The sequence below is a fragment of the Electrophorus electricus genome, chromosome 8 (genome assembly GCF_041902795.1).
Source record: "Electrophorus electricus isolate QZ-2024a chromosome 8, ASM4190279v1, whole genome shotgun sequence".
Classification (NCBI taxonomy): Eukaryota; Metazoa; Chordata; class Actinopteri; order Gymnotiformes; family Gymnotidae; genus Electrophorus; species Electrophorus electricus.
The window spans coordinates 25151396-25170484 of record NC_137504.1 but is presented as its reverse complement, the minus strand read 5'-3'; the positions used below and the strand labels follow the sequence as shown (position 1 = coordinate 25170484).

The 19089-nt window shown below is 42.0% G+C and overlaps 1 protein-coding gene and 1 long non-coding RNA gene across 4 annotated transcripts in view; one reads left to right on the top strand and one right to left on the bottom strand.

The window, feature by feature from the left end:
- Positions 1-50: 50 nt before the first annotated feature.
- Positions 51-19089, top strand: part of nup214 (nucleoporin 214) — a 35457-nt gene continuing 16418 nt past the window's right edge. Inside the window, exons 1-26 of one of the 3 annotated variants that reach the window (XM_081718980.1) lie at positions 51-248; positions 1383-1578; positions 2011-2162; positions 2292-2490; positions 2965-3035; positions 3154-3217; positions 3474-3577; positions 3679-3785; positions 3985-4051; positions 4535-4661; positions 5404-5562; positions 6472-6952; positions 7229-7362; positions 7555-7649; positions 7832-7912; positions 8053-8202; positions 8350-8508; positions 8905-9008; positions 9107-9289; positions 9397-9482; positions 9814-9897; positions 10028-10312; positions 12648-12812; positions 13347-13452; positions 17385-17451; positions 18736-18814. In XM_081718980.1, coding sequence (XP_081575106.1) covers positions 207-248; positions 1383-1578; positions 2011-2162; positions 2292-2490; positions 2965-3035; positions 3154-3217; positions 3474-3577; positions 3679-3785; positions 3985-4051; positions 4535-4661; positions 5404-5562; positions 6472-6952; positions 7229-7362; positions 7555-7649; positions 7832-7912; positions 8053-8202; positions 8350-8508; positions 8905-9008; positions 9107-9289; positions 9397-9482; positions 9814-9897; positions 10028-10312; positions 12648-12812; positions 13347-13452; positions 17385-17451; positions 18736-18814 — 3547 coding nt within the window. In that variant the 5' untranslated portion in view covers positions 51-206. The remainder of the gene's footprint in view (positions 249-1382; positions 1579-2010; positions 2163-2291; positions 2491-2964; positions 3036-3153; positions 3218-3473; positions 3578-3678; positions 3786-3984; positions 4052-4534; positions 4662-5403; positions 5563-6471; positions 6953-7228; positions 7363-7554; positions 7650-7831; positions 7913-8052; positions 8203-8349; positions 8509-8904; positions 9009-9106; positions 9290-9396; positions 9483-9813; positions 9898-10027; positions 10313-12647; positions 12813-13346; positions 13453-17384; positions 17452-18735; positions 18815-19089) is intronic. The other 2 variants (XM_035527489.2, XM_035527488.2) reach the window with 2 other exon arrangements.
- Positions 13466-18843, bottom strand: LOC145658942 (uncharacterized). Its single transcript, XR_014124837.1, has 3 exons — positions 18706-18843; positions 17320-17550; positions 13466-15021 (listed from the first exon to the last, which is right to left on the bottom strand). It is a non-coding gene; the product is annotated as an uncharacterized LOC145658942 (long non-coding RNA).

Below are 19089 nucleotides of genomic sequence, written 5' to 3'. Positions count from 1 at the left end.
TATTGGGCCTTTTATTTTGAAAATAAGTTGTGGCGCTGTGTGATGCGCGCGATTTATTTCTGTTGCTGTTCTTACAAAATGTAGCTAGCTAACTAGCTGAAAATTGGTTAACCTAGCCAGCTAGCTAGCTAACTCTGAAATCCAAGAAGTCTTTATCTTTTTAGATTTATTCTTAAATTTCCTTTGAAACACAGCAAAAGTGAGAAATGGGTGATGACCCGTACTCCATTCCCGAAAGGGAAATGAAGGTAAGCGTTTTAGTCCAGCTAGCTAGTTAATGCTAACGCTAGCTAAGTTTATGTAGATACGCAGGACCTCCAACTATATTAGCTAGATAGCTACATAGCTAACTAGATACGACGTCATATTTTTTACAAAAAAAAAAACAAAAACCTGATAGTAGCTGTAACTTAGCTAAAATGAACTTAAAATATTGATTTTTAAAATGAAGACTTTTTTCCGTTATTGTTCAATGTGGTTAACTAACTAGCTAACCTAGCTAACTAACAACTGGCCATGCGCTTGTTCAGTATCCTGTCTGTCATGTGTCATCGGAATTTGTTTGTTTGTCCAAATGGTCAGTGTTGGCTGTTAATGAGTTAATGTACACAAACAGCATTCGCACATAGAAAATCTCACATTATCCAAGAGTGACGTATCTTACCTTAATGAGGCGTACAGTTGGCTAGCTAGCTTTATGGAAGGGTGACTAACAATGGAAAACTGAAGTTTGAAAATGTACAATAGTACCCTTATTATAATCAAAACAACATATAGACGCTGATCTCAAACGAGAAGTGTGTATTTAGCTTATGACCAATAATTGTTGGATACAGTCAGGGGGAAATCGATCCTAGGCCATGTTGGTAAATGCATGTGATATGGCTTGCTAGATAGATTCAAGGTACAGATCTGAACCGAGATTCCAAGAAGCTATATTTAATAATGAAGCAAAGGGTGTATTGTATCTAATAATATTACCTGTGTTTTGATATGTTTGTTATACGTCATGACCGTTTTCCCCACTGCTAATGTTTACACTTTCCAGTGGCCTAAACCTATCAAGTGTGAGAGTGACAACATTACTTACTTTTAGGGACATCGTGTTTTGTCAGGGTAAATGGCTTTAGCTATAGGGAAACCTCTGTTTCATATGAATTAAATTGTGATATAGCACCTTTCACCACAGAGGAAAAAACACTGGCTTAAATGGCTAAATTGGAGTGTGTTTATCTGAACAGAGACTTCCCAGCAAAGGCTTCTTTTCGGGACATGTGGATGCCTGTACCTATTAACTCTCACTGCTGTGATGCTTTTGTTTCTTATATTCTCATTTCATCCTTGATTTGTTAAGCAAATTTGTGATGTTTTCTTTCTGACAGGATTTTCAGTTTCGTCAGATGAAGAAAATCCGTGTCTTTGATTCTCCCAATGATTTACCAAAAGAGCGCTCAAGCCTTCTTGCTATCTCAAACAAATATGGCCTGACTTTTGTTGGCCAGGACAGAACGCTCAAGGTGTTTTTCACACAAGACATCATCTCTGCTGCTAAAGCACAAGGAAATACCAATGAAATAGGTAAGACCTGATGGACTGACTGATTGTGTCTTTGAGTGGCATGTCAAAAAAGCAGCCCTATTCAGTAATACAAGGGCTCCTGACAATTTTGTGCTGGTGAGTAATATGAGCAGGATGAATATCTCCTCTTGTCGCTTGGTGCTTTCATATGTAAACAAGTAGAAAGTGTAGCTACAGGGAATAGGTTGTACAGCATAATGTGTTTACATCCAGGTAGTTATTTTTGTTAATAGGTTATCTAGCCTTTTTTAGCTATTTTGTTACAAGTCTGTACAAACAGCAGTGTCCTACTTTTCACTGGAACATTGTTGTATTCAGATGGCACTGTCTCGTTGTTACCACCAGAGACACACCAGACAAAAGCCTGGGAAACAGTCAGCAGGCTAGCCTTACATGGGTTTTGCTTGATGTCACTTTCTTTTTGTCCCACAGTGGAGAATGTGAAGTCGCAGGTGGTGACTGTGGATTTGCCCATACACCACCTTGCCCTTAGTAGTGATGAGCTAACTTTGTCTGTGTGTGGCGCTAGTGAGCAGAACGCTCTCATTCTGGATTTCTATGACATCCGCACCTTCTTCAACAAGGTAAACGGCCAGGGTCTCGATTGATGTCGATTCGCTCTGTTTTGTAATTAGAGTATGATGCTGCAAGTGGACTTTTAATTTGTATGTATTATGATATAGTTGCTGATCTTTAACCTATTTTTGCTGCAGGCCCGACAAGAGAAAAGGCCCTTTGCTTCTTTTAAACCAGGTGCAGCTATGAACACATCAGTGCAGGACCTGAAGTGGAGTCCAGTGGAAGCGTCCCGGCTGGCTGCTTGCCTCTCTGATGGCAGCATGATGGTTCTGGATGTGATTAACACTGTTGCCCTATTGGCCCAACTTCCAGCCTCAGTGGGCATCACCTGTGGTGAGTGTTGGCAGTACATGTTCAGTGAGGAACTGCTCATACTAACTCTAATGCAAGAGTGGAAAGAAAGGTTTGGATTTATTTGATGAATGAGTAATGAGAGAGAATTTCTGAGGATATTGATGTATATTTAAAATCAAGAATCTGAGATGCTACTGTCTTATAACCCTGCTAATATGCTAATTGTGCATAGATTTGGTCTTAAAAAACAGCTGTCATTTTGCATGCAACATTCAATAGACATAAATTGAAAAATTAGAAACACAGGCAGTATACAAATACTGAATGAAACAGAAGCAGCATATTTGTTCAGTCTAAATTTTATGTTAATTGGATATTGAATTCTCTTGGAATTATCAAAAATTCTTGTTTGGCAAAAGTTGAAGATAATTAAATGAATCAATAATCCATGTTCCTGAATTTGTTTATGAATGAGTGTGTTCTTCAGTTGTTTAATTTGTTCATGAAACATAGTTTGCTGGAGTCCTAAAGGAAAGCAGGTTGCTGCAGGCAAACAGAACGCGACAGTGGTTCAGTACACTCCTGTAAGTCTCCTCTAGAATCTGCCTAAAGCCTGCTGCATGCTAAAGCAATTCATTGTATAAGCATGACTCTTTCTGCTTTGTTTGACTTTGACTCTGTCCTTATTCCTGTGCACATCAGAATCTTCAGGAGAAGAAGGTTATCCCTTGTCCAAACTTCTACAGTGCTGATAACCCTGTCAAAGGTAATACAAGGACTGAATATTTGGAATAAATATTTGCTTATTAATACAGCAAAGACTTACACTCTACTGCATATCCCTCTTTGTCTTATTCAGAGTTTAAAACAAATGATTCTTTATCTTATTGTTATTGCATGTATTATTACTTTTAGAAATAAGAGTAGTAAGTGATAGTTGAAGAAGTAGTAGTGATAATTGTTCAATGCTAGCAATGGTTTTCTTATGATCAGCTTGGCCATGCGTGTGTTTTGTCTCACAGTGCTAGATGTGTTGTGGCTCAGCACCTACAACTTTGCAGTGGCGTACGCAGCTGCCGACGGCTCCCCCGAGACGCCACCCGAACTGGTGGTCGTGTCACTTCCTGTGAGTCTCTACTACTCTGAAACTGGTAACTACCACTGGCACATTGAGCAGTGGGTGCATTCTAACCTGTTCCACGGTGGTGTTCTTCTCTGTTCTTGTAGAAGAAGGATGAAAAGAAGGAGGAGAAGTATCTGAACTTCAGCGACCTGGTCTATGGCACGTGCACGGAGCGGCAGCACCACTATTTCCTCTGCCATGTTGAAGACTGGTAAGATGGCCTCACGCTCCTACATATGCTTGTGAGCATGTGTTTGTTTCACAGAAGGAACTTTACTGAGACAGAAAAGCAAATAGTCAGCACTTGGTCTGAATTTAGATCTTGTTTGTTTGTTTGTGTAGTATGTTAATTCCCTTGTCCCCTTATTCTCCTGTATAGACTAACCTGTTTGTGTTATTCTCAACCATAGGGATCTTGTCTTGGCTGCATCAGCAGCCTCCATTGAAGTCAGTATCATTGCCAAACAAGATGACAAGGTAATGGAGCTGGCTTCTGGACATGTCTGACAGCCATGGTTAATGGGCAAAACACACCCTGTGACCATCATGGGTGTAATGTTTGAGTATATTTTAAACAAAATGACAGTATGCATTAATGACTCATTTAATATTTTATATACATCTTTATTATATTAAGGTGTCATGGTTAAAGATTTTCTATTTTTTTCCATGAGACAGACTAAATAAAAAGAGGATTGATTATATATTGTGTGTTATTGTCAGAGAATGGTCATTTTGGGGCTCCTGCTTCTGTAGCAGAATTCAGTCTAGTATGTGGTGAAAGGTTACATCCCAACTTATTATACAGTAAAATTAATTTCATTTTACAGTGCAGTTAACAATGAAAATTCAGTTTTGGAGTCAGTGCTATAGGAATAAGGGAAAGCGATGATGGCCTTGTTGGTAATGTTAGAGTGAGTCCTTGCTGTACTGTGCTCTCACATGTTGGTTTTGGCTCAGATAAACTGGGAGCTCTGGGTGCTTGAGGACGCCAGCCGCGGGGAGCTGCCTGTGACCCTGAACAATGATGACACGCTGCCTGTGGGAGTTGGCATCGACTACACCAGCCAGGGAGAGATCCACATATGTAAGCAGTGGGGTCCTCAGATCACCATGTTCACTGGCATGAAATTATCCAATAAAAACTCATTAAAACTTAATAGTGAAAAGATGTTTTGGTTAATCAGCTGTGATCTGGGTATTAAAACTAAAAAGTTAGTAGACAGTGTTTTGACAATTTAACACGGTTAACAGATTTTCATTTCTCTGAGAGCGAGATTAGGTGTTATTTTGTTACTGTGTCTTCAGTAGTTTGTTTGAGGAGGCAGATGAGACTTTATCTCTGTGTGCCCAGACTGGCCATTTAATTTTGCTGTCTAGCCTGAATTCTGAATAAAAGATTGCTGCAGCATGAAGGGTAAACAGAGTTCAATCACCACCCCTCACATTCATTTGAATATCAGACAAATTCAAAACAAAAAGCCCAGACTGCCATGTCGGAATGCAAATATGATTCACGGCTTCACTCGCACAAGAAATCAAGGTGACATCTATAGAGCCTACACTCCTAACTGCATTATAATGCATGTTCTGCTCTCAGACAGGGCAAACAACCTTAATGCACATCACTGGCTAGTTGAACCATGTTAGTCGGGATCTCTGTTCAATCACTCCAGCAATCAAGTTCTTTATCTCTCTCGAGGCAGGATATATTTTATACTACATGATGTTTTTCTTTCCTTTTTTTGTGTTATACATTCGCTGTATGTATGCTTATTGAATTCTTTGGCTTTGTCGGCTTACTTTATTTCTTTAATTTCTGTCGGTAGCTGAAGAAAAAAAGCTGCCTCCTGCCCCCACACTGCTCATCCTCTCCACTGACGGCGTGCTGTGTCCCTTCTCCCTGCTAAACCAGAACCCAGGGGTCCAACAGCTGGTGACAGCTGCCAACAGCCTGGCCCTGGATGGAGAGAGGCCTCCTTTAGCCAGTAAGGGCCTGCTGTACTCGCATGCAGTATTTTTGATATGGTCTGCTGGCTTTGACTCTACTTAACCTCAAATCACAGGGTCAAATTCAGAAAACTTATTGCCAGATTTTGTCATTCATAACAGGATTGCTGGTGTGTTGTACTCTGTGATAATGCTACTGAATTATTATTTTTTTAATCATTTGCATATCACATTAGTGATTCATAATAGTACACCACTGCAAAAAATACCACCTGAACCTGTCTGTCTGGAGTGAGCATGAAGGTAAACTTTGCAAATGCAACAGTAGGTGTACACAAAGAGGAGGGTGGCTTTCTTGAGGAGAATCTCAGAATGCCACAAACTTTTGCCATAAGAAATGCAAATTTAGGTGTTATTGGAAGAACCTATAAATGGATATAGACTGAAGATACAAAACTAAAGATACAATTTTGCTGCTTTGACATGATTTAGAAGAAGAGCTGAATTAATCAACTCAGCAGAACCATGCAGTTCCTGTCTTAGTTACAAATACGTTACATTTTTATGGAACTGGTAGTTTTCAGCATACTACTGGTCTCATAACTGGGGTTAGTCAATCATCTGTTGCTTGGTGTTGCTTTTAATATTTATGACCTCATTTTACATGTTACTTTTGAATTTACTGCAGGAGTAAGTTGACACCAGTGTGATGATTATCACCAAGGTTACTATATGACTAGGAATTAAATACCATGTTACAGTCATGATTTATAAATCTGGACCAATATCATCAAAACTGGTTGATCATTAAATCACATACACCTTGGCAGGGATAAAGCAACCACAAACTTTGGCTAAGTAAAATATTTTGCTTGAGTGACAGCTAAAAATGTTTTATTGTTGTTTGACCCCCCCCCCCCCCCTTTATCCCCAAATATTCTTTTCAGAGTCTTCCTCTGCCCCTCCACCTCAAGCTGCCACTGTGACCAATCCTCATTCTGCTATCCCCTACTTTCAAGTTCCCTCCACCACTACCATTGCCCCACCTCCTGCTACTATAGTCCAGGGCTCCACCCCATCCACCTCTACCTCCTCCTCCTCAGGCCTATCCTTCACATTGCCCTTGCTGGCCTCCAGCACTAGCTCCATTTTCTCGTTCGGCTCCACCTCTTCCACCACCTCTGCCTTCCCCTCCTCGGCCAGCTTCTCATTCACGGCACCCAAGCCCTCGGGCGACAGCGCCTCTTCCTCAGCCTTCTCCTTCAGTGCCCTGCCCCCTAAACCCCCGGCAGAGAGCACCTGCATGCCAGTGCTGCCCCTTGCCACAGCTTTTGCTACGCAGCGAGGTGCTACGGCGTCCCCCATCTCTGTGCAGAAGGGCCCACTGGAGCCGGCCACTCCTAACGTTAGAATGAACCTCAATGACAGGTGAGACGGGACACCTGCTGGCTTGCTCTCTCTGTGTCTGTGTCTGTGTCTGTGTGTGTGTGTCCTGTCTATGTGTATTTGCACAAAACCGGTCTGACTCTAATACTCTGTGGTGGTGGTATATGGTGGGATTTGCACTCGTGCTCAACTGAGGAGACGTCATTAATTGAGCAAATGCACACGCTTATTTTTGTTTTCTCTATTTGACTCCTTGAAAACCTGAGTATTACCCAGCGCTGTGTGCGTGTGCATCTGCTGATCTGTGTGTCTGTGTAGGTTTCTGACAGCGGAAACCCCTGCACCCCTTGCCTCGGTTGCCCAGCCCTTCTCTCTCACTTCAACCCCACAAGCAGAGAGCAGCATCCAACCAGCTTCACCCTTCAGCATCTGCAAGCCTGCTGCCCCCGCAGGTACCCTGGCTAGGACGCCAGCTGCTAGGTCCACCCACACACTGATCCATCTACACACTCTTTACGTGGATAGCAGGAGTAGCGCAGTGCGGAGAGGTTAAGATGCTGTGTAATGGATTTGGACATGTTAAGTTTCAGTGTTTGTTTTTAACTATTGAAGAGAAACTCAGATCCTGCGTTTGTGTTTGTAAGCAGTGTCCCGTCCGGCTCAGACCAGCACGCCGTCTGTGGCAGCGCAGAAAACGGCTCCTGCTCCAATAGTGCCCCCTGCTGCCACTGCACCGCAGGTTCAGCTTCCTGTTACTTTTTGTTTCAGCTCAACATTCAGCATGTGAGATCTCTGCCTTATGTGTATTGAATAAACAATTGCTAAGTTGAAAAGGAAAGTTGAGTTCATGTTACAGATGTATTGGTGGTGGTGGTGTGATTCACCTATTTGCTCATCATTTAAATGTTTTTTTAATTAAAGGTCCTTTCAGTGAAGGCCCTGGAGAAACAGCTACAGCAGAAGAAGGATTCAGATCCTGTAATGGTTGGCATAATGGAGGAGGTGAGGCATCAATTCAGCCACACCCTACAGCTGTACGTAATTCTGAAGTTTAACAAAAGCAGCAGCCTGTCTAGGTGGAAAGCTCTGTTTGTTTGTTTGTATTCCTCTGCATTTTTAAATGACAGTTGTTCTCCTTCCAGATCACCCATTTCCAAAAAGAGATGGATGAGCTGAAGGCACGCAGTAACCGAGCGGACTTCCTTGTAGGCAGCTCTGAGGAAATGAGTGACTTGCGCAAAGAGAGCAATCACCTGCACGCCTTTGTGCTGGAGATCAAAGACACCACGGAGGTGCAGTACATTCAACTAGTCAGCACACAGTGTAATATATAGGACCAGAACCAGTATGTTCAACCATTTTGCATATGGTTTCGTGTAGAGAGATCAGTGCACTTAAGAGTAAACCTATCAGTCATAGCCACTGTGGTCTTGTTCCAGTCTCTGCATGGGGACATCAGCACTCTAAAGACCACCCTGCTGGAGGGCTTTGCGGGAGTTGAAGAGGCCCGGTCCCAGAGCGAGCTGAACCGCAACAAGGGCTACCTGCAGCTGCTCTACAAGAAGCCCCTGGACCCACGCAGTGAGCAGCAACTGAAGGTCAGATCCTGTGGTGGGAAAAGCCCGGCTCGGCACTGCCATCATGGCTTAGCTCTGTGGGAGGCTGGAGTCAAGCTGGCCCCACCAGGAACAGCTGCTTTAGCATTAGATTACATTGCTTTTCAATTACAGATCTTGTGCTGATGTGCAAAGTATTAATAATAATATATTTATAAATAAGTAAAATGTTTATCAATAATAACAATAAGCAATAAGTCCTTTACAGTTTGAATAAAAGTAAGAATAAAGTGAAATAGCAAAAGAAGAACAGACAATGAAATAAAATGACAGTAGCCATTTTTGATGTTTGCTCAAGCTACATCATATTACGCTGGTGTCTGGGAGGAATAAATGCGTTGGTGTGTGAAGAAAGTGTGTTTGTGTGTTTTGAAACAGGAGATCCGCAGGCTGTATCAATATGTGAAGTTTGCTGTGGAGGACGTCAACGATGTTTTGGATCTGGAATGGGAAAAGCACCTTGAGAAGAAGAAAAAACAGAAGTGAGTGTCCCTTAAGTCTTCCATCAAAGTATCAAGTATTGCTTTTTATGTAGAATGTATAATGAGGCTTGTGGACCTTATTTTGTGATCTATTGTAGACACATGATAGTCCCAGAGAGGGAAGCCCTTTACACAGCTCTGGCTAACCACATGGACATCATCAACACACAGAAACAAAAGCTGGACCAGTTGGTGAGGGACTTGGAGAGCCTCAGGCTCTATAACAAGACCTCAGCCTGGAGTGCCTCTAGCCAGCCTACCCTCGCTCCCTCACCAGTGGGGTAAGGGCCCACACCACCACCTTTCAGCACTAGTTATAATTATGACTATAATGTTCAGTTGAATGTATTCTGTTTTTAATCAGTTCAATTTTTCCCATCTTTTGTAGCTTGGATAATGAGTTGGAGAGTCTAAGAAACGATCTGTTGAGATCTAAACTGGAGGACACACCCAAAGCTCCTTCAAAATCTCCATGTAGGCTCATATGCACAATAAGATCAGAAAAATATCACAGAGAACTCTAAATAGTTTAAGTGAGCACACATTTAGCAGTACTTATGAAAATAATTTCCTATGAAGTGCAGCTCACATGAAATGAAGAATCAGATTGCCACTAGGTATCGGAATAATGGCTGTTTCATAACATAATGAGGAATCGTTGGAAAAATGACTTATTGTTCCTTTAAGTGGGCTCCTATGGACCATGCTGTTGCAATTATCCATACTGTGCACCAGAGGGCACCAAAGTAGTTGTTTTGATTGCATACACTTTGTTTATGTGATGATTAAATGTTTCCTTCTTCAGCTAAAATGACCCCTGTGAAACAGAGTCAACTGAGGAACTTTCTGTCCAAGCGTCAGACTCCACCTGTCCGATCCACTGCACCAGGTACTTGCGCTATAAACAGTGCAACACACTTTAAAGAAAGAATCGGTTTCAGAAGATTAATTGACAAGCTCTGTAAACTGCTGGTCCATTTAAATTGGATCCTTCACAAATCTCACCCTGCCTTCCTCAGCCAACCTGTGCCGGTCAGCCTTCCTCTCCCCCAAGTACTTTGAGGACCTGGACGATGTGAGCTCCACGTCCTCCCTGTCCCAGGCACTGGAGCCAGACGAGTCCCTGCCAGTGCCTGAAGAAGTGGAGGAGGAGGAAGAGGAGCCGATCTCGATCCCCGTGCTGGTGCCCGCTCCCCCGCGCCACCCTACCGTTGTGCGCACATCTTCCGTTCAACCGGGCTTCACCATACAATCAGCCCCCTTCACCAGGGTGCCAACAGGTCTGGGGCCCAACAGTAGTCCTGGTAAGACAGGAGGGTGGGATATTCAATTCACTTCATCTTTACTATCATATCTGTACAGGGCTGTGTAGTATAACAAAGCAGTGTTGGCCTACATTTCTAGTGAAAAAAGATAAAGAAAACAATGGAACACAGACTAATGGCTAATAAATACAGAATAGGTGCAGAGGGTAGAGGTAGAATTAAAGTGCAGACTATGGTAGCAATAAATATGTAGACTTTGCATAGCCTCTTGCAATGTGGGAACATCTCATGATGAGAGCATCAGTAGAAATGATGGATTTGCCTTTTAATAAGAATCTCGTAGGTCTTATTGGCAGGTGCTAAGAACTTTTTATATTCTCTTGTGAAGTTCAGTTTTTGGAGAGGCAAGGTTTTCTGCTCACATTGAGATGCTTTGGGATTAAAGCAGTAGTGCTTCCACTTTACTATGAAAGAGATGCAAGTATCTTTGATCCATGAGCTCACTGTGCAGTCTTCAGGATCCCATGCTTTGCTAACGTCTTTCCAACCTGATTCCACTCATGGCTTGGTCATTAACTGATGCGTTGAATCAAATGTGTTAGAGCAGGGAGAGTTAAAGCAATCCATGGAGTTCCCAGGGATGAGGTTTGGAATTTATGAATAAACTGATGGTTCATACTTTCAGTATAAAGTGGTGTGAAAAAATGTTTACCCCCTTCCTGATCTCTTATTTTTTGCATGTTTGTCACACTTGAATGTTTCAGATCATTAAACAAATTTCAATATTGGACAAAGATAGCACAAGTAAACACAAAATGCAGTTTTTAAATGGTTTTTATTATTAAGGGAGGGAAAAAATCCAAACGTACGTGGCCTGTGTGAAAACGTGATTGCCCCCCCCCCCCCCCCCCCCCCCCGTTAAAACGTAAATTAACTGTGGTTTATCACATCTTTGGAAAGCTGAGTTCAGTTTCTCTAGCCACACCCAGGCCTGATTACTGCCATACCTGTTCCCAATCAAGAAATCACTTAAATAGGACCTGCCTGACAAAGTGAAGTAGACCAAAAGATCCTCAAAATCTAAACATCATGCTGCCCCAAAGAAAATCAGGAACAAATGAGATACAAAGTAATTGAGATCCATCAGTCTGGAAAATGTTATAAAGCCATTTCTAAAGCTTTGGGACTCCAGCGAACCACAGTGAGAGCCATTATCCACAAATGGCGAAAACATGTAACAGTTGTGAACCTTCCCAGGATTGGCCGGCCAACCAAAATTACCCCAAGAGCGCAGCGACGACTCATCCAAGAGGTCACAAAAGACCCCAGAACAACATCTAAAGAACTGCAGGCCTCACTTGCCTCAAAGTCAGTGTTCATGACTCCACCATAAAAAAGAGACTGGGCAAAAATGGCCTGCATGGCAGAGTTCCAAGATGAAAACCACTGCTGAGCAAAAAGAACATAACGGCTCGTCTCAGCTTTGCCAGAAAACATCTTGATGATCCCCAAGACTTTTGGGAAAATACTCCTTGGACTGACGAGACAAAAGTTGAACTTTTTGGAAGGTGTATGTCCCATTACATCTGGCGTAAAAGTAACAAAGCATTTCAGAAAAGGAACATCAGAACCACAGTAAAATATGGTAGTGTGATGGTCTGGGGCTATTCTGCTGCTTCAGGACCTGGAAGACTTGCTGTGGTAAATGGAACCATGAATTCTGCTGTCTACCAAAAAAATCCTGAAGCAGAATGTCTAGCCATCTGTTCGTGACCTCAAGCTGAAGCGCACTTGCAGCAGGACGATGATCCAAAACACACCAGCAAGTCCACCTCTGAATGGCTTAAACAAAATGAAGACTTGAGTGGCCCAGTCAAAGTCCTGACCTGAATCTGATTGAGATGCTGTGGCATGACCTTAAAAAGGCGGTTCATGCTTGAAAACCCTCCTATGTGGCCAAATTACAACAATTGTGCAAAGATGAGTGGGCCAAAATTCCTCCACAGCACCGTAAAAGGGTCATTGCCAGTTATTGCACACGCTTGATTGCAGTTGTTGCTGCTAAGGGTGGCCCAACCAGTTATTAGGTTTAGTGAGCAATCACTTTTTCACACAAGGCCATGTAGGTTTGGATTTTTTTCCCCTTAATAATAAAAAGCTTCATTTAAAAAGTGCATTTTGAGTTTACTTGTGTTATATTTGTCTAATATTGAAATTTGTTTAATGATCTGAAACATTTAAGTGTGACAAATATGCAAAAAAAAATGAGATCAGGAAGGGGGCAAACACTTTTTTCACACCACTGTATATAATAACTACAGATTGTTCTGGAAATCCCATTATTGTTCTCAGTCATTCTCTTTTCATTTTCCAGTTGGACCCAAGATAAACGTGGGTAGTGCTGACAGCACGGCACTGGCCACCAAGACAGTGAAGCATGGAGCACCGCCCACGGAGAAGACCATGTCCACCATTATCCCTGCCCCCCAGGCTGCAGGAAGGGCTGCTCTAAACAGACAGATGATCAGTCAAAAGCCAGGTATGAGGACATTTTCAGCCATTATACCATGGTCCTCTCTTTCAAACAGGTCTTTTAAATTATAGTTAGTATAGTTACTGTTCTTTTGCAATCGCTGTTCAGTCATACATAATGTTTAGCTACATAATTATAATTTTTGATACTGTCATTATCATGTAATGGGTGGATGTTTCTTTGATTGTGTTAATACATAAAAAAAGAGAAAAAGTCACCAGACAGTGAAGCATAATTTCTACTTGTATGAAACCCATTTTCTTCCTTTAAGTCCAGCAAGATATTTATTCATGGACATAGTAAAAGTAGATTTTCTGCTCAGTTTGAGAACTGTATCCCAGTTGGTGTAGTAATAAATCTGTAGATTGTAGTAGTCACTAATAAATATCTAGTTAGCGTAGGTCACACATAACTGTGTAGTAAACAGAAATCATTAATAAATGTGTCATTTACAGTGGTCACTAATGTGTAGTTTACATTGAGGACTGATTTAAATGTGCCGTTCACAGTGGCCCGTAATAAATGTGACTTGAATTGCAGCGGGCGCCTCTCTGACCGAGTTCACTCTGAAGTCTGTGCCTCAGGTGGTTAACGTCCAGGAGCTGAAGGACAAGGGCAGTGCCTTGCCCGTCTCTACTGTCATCAGGTCTGTCCGTTCTTCTGTCTCACACCTCCACCATTCACCAGCCTCTTAAATGGACTACTGGTCTTTTCATCTGCATAGCCTGTAGAGTTTTGCAGAGAGATTTTATTACTCTTGCTTCAATTGTATTGGATCTTATTTGCGCATCTTGCTGCACTTGTTAAATATAGGGTCTGACAAATGGTGCCTTGACATGTAGAGCGGTAGTTAATTGCTGTCTTCCACAGCAAAGTTTGTGCAGTACGACACTTTAAAGAGGCAGGCTCTAATTGCATTTATGTAACGACAAAAGCATTTTCACACTAGTGATGCACTCTTATTAAACCACATATCAGTAGAGTTGATATACCTTACAGTAGAGTTGATATACCTTACAAAACATCATACTTTCGTGCTTGTTTTTTTACTTTTAAAATATATGTAGCTTGCAAATTATGACTGAATTCACATTTAAAAAATTCTCTTTTGGGGGATCATCCACTTATGTCATTAAGCAACTGGATCACTTTCATGTGAAATGGGAACATTAGTGTGTAAATATAAATTTGCTCAAATTCTGTGCTCTGTCAAACCTTCAAAGACATGCTGTTTTCCCTCTGTGCCATGTCAGGAGTGGAGCAGAATGTTTTGTGCTCTTAGCATTACAGTCGTTACACTGGCACCGTGGCTGGTTCCAGCCTGCACGTTGCGTCTTTCCCCCGATGGCATTTGGAGCCCCTTTTCTTTTCATGTCTTTTATTAACCTTTTAGTAAGTCATTCCATATACTTGTTTATCACAGACTGATTTAGTCTCTACACTGCCCTTTAAAAATGATGTCATGCCAGGGGCCAAATTAGGGGATAATTTATAGGGAGGAGAAGGAGGACCAAAATGTTTTCAGCAAAGGGCTTTTCAGATGTTTAAGCGTAAGAAGTGTATGCTGAGATGTTTGTGTATACACATGAGGTTATAGCCCAAACCATCTGGCCCCATGCTTTTTGTATGCTTTTCAGAGTGCGAGCGTGAAATGGGCAAAGGAAGGAGTATACTAGAGCATGCAGGCCAGCACCGTGGTCTTAAGCAAAAGACCTTGAGGTGTTTCTATATCGCGGCTGGCTTATTGCATATTACGGCTGTTGAAAGCATCTTGTAGATGGCCTGGAGCCATAAAGTGAACCTGCCCTCCATGTGTTCGTGCCTGTCTGCTTTGACAAGCATGTGTACCAACCCCTTCACTAATGGGCAGAGAAACGCAGAGATGGGAACTGGGAGGGTAAACAGAAGGGAGGTAAGCATAAAAGAGGATGCTTTGATCTTTGGAGGGAAAAATGGGTTCATTAAGAACTGACAATGTATCGTGGTGAGTTCCCTTTAAAGCTAATTATACGGAGGTGCATTCTGGGTGACTCTGTCCCATTCTGCAAGCCTCAAACAGCAGGTGATCCAGTCAGTCATCTAGAGAATGCTGTTGCCAGCTCAGCAGTAAAGGGACCGTGCGGATGGAGATCATTATCTGCGTGTGTAACAGGTCAGAGCTGGAGAGCAGGGCAGCCAGCACAGTCTGTCGGCTGACTCAGCCATCCTGATTTACCTGAAGGGCAAAGATTGTACATGATCAATGTAATGGCTGGACAGCACATTTTAAATTATTTTTAGCTCACTTTCCAGAGTGATGCCAGAACAGAATGACTATGACTTGATGGGCTAATGCATGTAGATTTTTGTTTCATTGCTTGTTCATTTGTTTGGGGAGGTTGGGTAAGCGAACAGAACTTCTGAGTAAAACTCAATGATATATTTCACAGACATGTAACAGTAGCATGTGTCAATTTTTTGTAGTGATGAAACATTAAGACTTATTGGCCATTAGCTGAGAAAACAACTTTCTTTGTACAGTGGTCAATACAATGCCAGAAGTTTCTTGCTGTTTCTTGTGACATGGTTTTGACACATCACGACTCCAGTGTGCACCAGTGCAACCACACAGTCATACTGGCCTTATTGAACAGGCCCAGTTTTCAGCCTTCTCTTACACGTCTCTAGAGTTTGAGATGTTCACTCAGGCATTCCACCTGTTTAATTTTTTTTATTATTTTTTTTATTTTTTTAGTTGTCCTCCCTTTAAATTTGTTTTGCTTAATTTGTTTGTGTTCAAGTTCTAGCTCATGAACTCTCAGGTTTTCTTAATTCAGTTCTTTCTTTTAAATTCTGTGAGCAAATTCCTGTGGAGAACCTTTGTTTTGAAGTGGATTGGTTATTTGAAATCTAGTAAACCATCTCCAGAGTTGTGACAGGGCTACGTCTTGTAGCTTTATGCTTGTAGGCGTTGTATTACATACAGCTGGTGGCTTTGACTTGGTGGAAGTAGTTAGAGAGGTGCCCCCGGTCTTGCTTAATGCAGTCTCCATGGTCACTCATACAACGTTAATGCCAACACTCAAATATTTATAGTCTGTCTGATAAACCTAATGTGGTGGACACCTGCTGCATGTAGCACCTGAGTGACCCCTGTAGACCACAAGGAGGAACCAATGAGTCAAAATTCATGGATCTGTGGTCGAAGTGTGCATATGTCCGATTACATGCTCTGCATGCTTAAGGTATTGTTTTTAAGGTGATGTTTATTTCACAAATGATTCATGAGGGATGGTTTGTAGCATGCGGATGTCAAGGGCTTGTTATGTTATGTTGAGCTGGACTGATATGTGCACTGCTGTGCTGTTTTCTGGTTCTGATGCCCTTTCAGTTTGGTCATTTGTTCAGTGGTGGGTTTGTTTCTTTGGACATGCTGGCTGTTTGTGATAAGGTTTTGAGCAGAATATGGGGACACTTTTTTAATAGGCTGTGTGGGTGTGAATGTGTCCTTGGTGTCCTCTCTGCCTTGTCTGTATTGATCAATAGAGTGATGATGTATTCCCCATGCTGATTTAGCTTCAGCAGTGCTTGCACTGCATATTGAGAGACTGATGAGGAATCTCTCTTTCTCTCACACACATGCACACACGCACACAAACACTGATGTGCATTTATATCCCAAACAAAGTCGTCTTATCCCACCTTTTGCATCCACTATTGTTTGCCTCTGAATAGGCGGATATGTCGCTCACACACAGTCATTGTTATTGGCTTATTGCCTCGATCATATTCAGTCCCTCACACACACACAAGCTCCTAACCAGAATGCGTGCCATGCATCCATACCTCCACAGCCATTTTGTGCCCTCTACATAACACTTGGCTTCCCGTGCTCTCAGAGCTGGTGCTGTTGTTGTGTTGACTGTCTGGATGGGGGACCCCCCCAAAACCTCACCAGGAAACTAAAAGGCTTTATTAACACTAACATTATTCATTCACATTATTGGCAGCTTCAGAACATACAATGCAGAGATTAATGCTTAGAGAAAGTGGTATTGTTTTGTTTAACACATGGTTTTATACCATTGGTGAGCGTAGGTTACTGTGCTCTTTTCACACATGTATGTTTGTAGTGTATAATTTGAAGTGTTATGTCAGAGATTCTGGTAATTGTTTTTTTCTCTTTTTTTCACATTTAATTATTTCCCATCATTTTTAAAAAGTATTTCTTACTGTTTTTGGATTCCTTGGATTGGAATTGGCACAGAATTTAGATTAATATTTTCAACTTGCTATTGAAAAAAAGAAAAAATGTTATCTTAGTCTGAAGCTCACAGCTTTTGTTTGAAGCATAAATTGTGTAATCCATAAAAACGAAAAGACTTAAAGCAGCACATTGTAAAGCTGGACTATTAAGACACATCATGGGTTTTTGATGAGCATGCTTTTCTTAGTTAGCATTTCGATCATTTGTTCACTTGTAATGGATCACTAACGCACTGCAGTGTTGGACTGAAACATTAGCTTCGCTTACCAAAGTCGGAACTGAATTGTTTCACTCTTTCTCTCTCTCGCTCTCTCCCTCTCCCTCTCTTGCAGCTCCTCTGTACCTGTGCCTGCAGCTCAAGTTGTCCAGCAGGTCCTGGCCTCTGTGGAGGCCAAGAGAGTGAGTTCTTTTTGGCCATTAACCTGTAGCCCAGACAAGTTCACTTGTTCCAAGACAGCCTGTACCTCAGCCATCCTTTTGTCTTCATGTTCCGATATTCTGTAAAGAGATGTTTTGAATAACCTTTTTTTTCCAGTTCATTTAAACATTAACAGTTCCACAGAAAAGTAGCAGGCTTGTTTGTTTGTTTGTTTTTTCTTATTTTCACAAGCACCAAAGCTTAAATTTTAATTTCTTCACTGATGGTTGAGTATCTTCCTTACAGTCCTGCTAAAAGTCAGGTTGGTATGTTGAGGCACACGCTTTGCTGGGAACTTTGAACCTTCTCACTGTTCATATCAGTGATGCATGGTAAAGGAAGACTGACTCTGCTCAAGTGTGAGCTCCTTTAAAGTTAGCTGGATGAGAAGGGACCTTGATAAACCTTGAAGCTTTTCACTGAGTTCTCACTTCCTCTTGCTCCTGCAAATACACAAATGTGACAGAAGCTCTCGATAATGACTTGTTTTGATCATGAAGCACTCGTACGAACAGCCCTCAGAGTTGTTTGATGTAGCTGTCGTGGGTGCACATTCCTGATGCAGAGAGACCGAATAACCACACACACACGTCTTTCTTTTGCTTGTACTTGTGTGTAGTACAGCCTATATTAACATGCATGTGTAGAACAAGAAGCTGCAGAGATGGCGTCATCTGTTATATGGTGGAACTAAGGAGACACCGGAACAGCACTGTGAAATACCCCAGACCCCTCTGAAATTCTAGCAGGGATGTGAAACTTGCAGCACCTCTTGCAGGACACAACCGTAATGAGGTGGTGTGGCCAGGTGCTCCAACATCCCCTCTACCAGACACTCAGAAGACAAAATGGCTTTACTCAGAAAGCACAATTCTGAAGATAAAATCTGTTTGTTTTTTTATGCTTTTCCTGTTTATATATTTTGGCCTCCCCCCCCCTCTTTATAAGCAACATGATATTCATACACTCACCAGTCACTTTATTAGAAATGCCTTTCCTATACTTGCACTCACTGGTCACTTTCACAGGTACACTGGTGCTATATGTGGTTTTTATAAGCATTCAATTACAGGCTGTAGTGCAGTTTGTCAGCCACCTTCTGCCCTGATCATCACGGGTCTGAAGGGCCAGTGCATGGCTACCAAAGACAATTCATGGTACCAGATGGGCTGCAGTTTGTACCTACTAAATTTGTCAGCACACCAGAATGTCTGTTAATAACAATGTGAACTTACTTTGTTGTACTCATCTTGACTCTCCCCCAGAATTCCTGCCAGACTGCAGTAAAGGTCTCTGTCCCAGTTCCAGAGAATACCCCTCCGGCACCCCAGGGCTTTGTGTTTGGTATGCTTGTGGTCGACTTGCACTCCATTGAACTGCCACTCACCCCAGAAAATGTGACCATTACAAAATGGAAACAAGAATTCGGCTTGTCAGCATTCAATATTGTAATGCCACAACTCAGCAGAAAAACTGAATGCCGTTCTTCATAGGTGGCAGGAACTTGGTTAGCTAGTTGTTTCTGCCTGTTGATTTTGTTTTATTACACCTTATCGTCTAATGAAGTAGTGGTGGGTAATATGCATTTTAATTTAAATGGTCTTTTCACTTTCAATTTA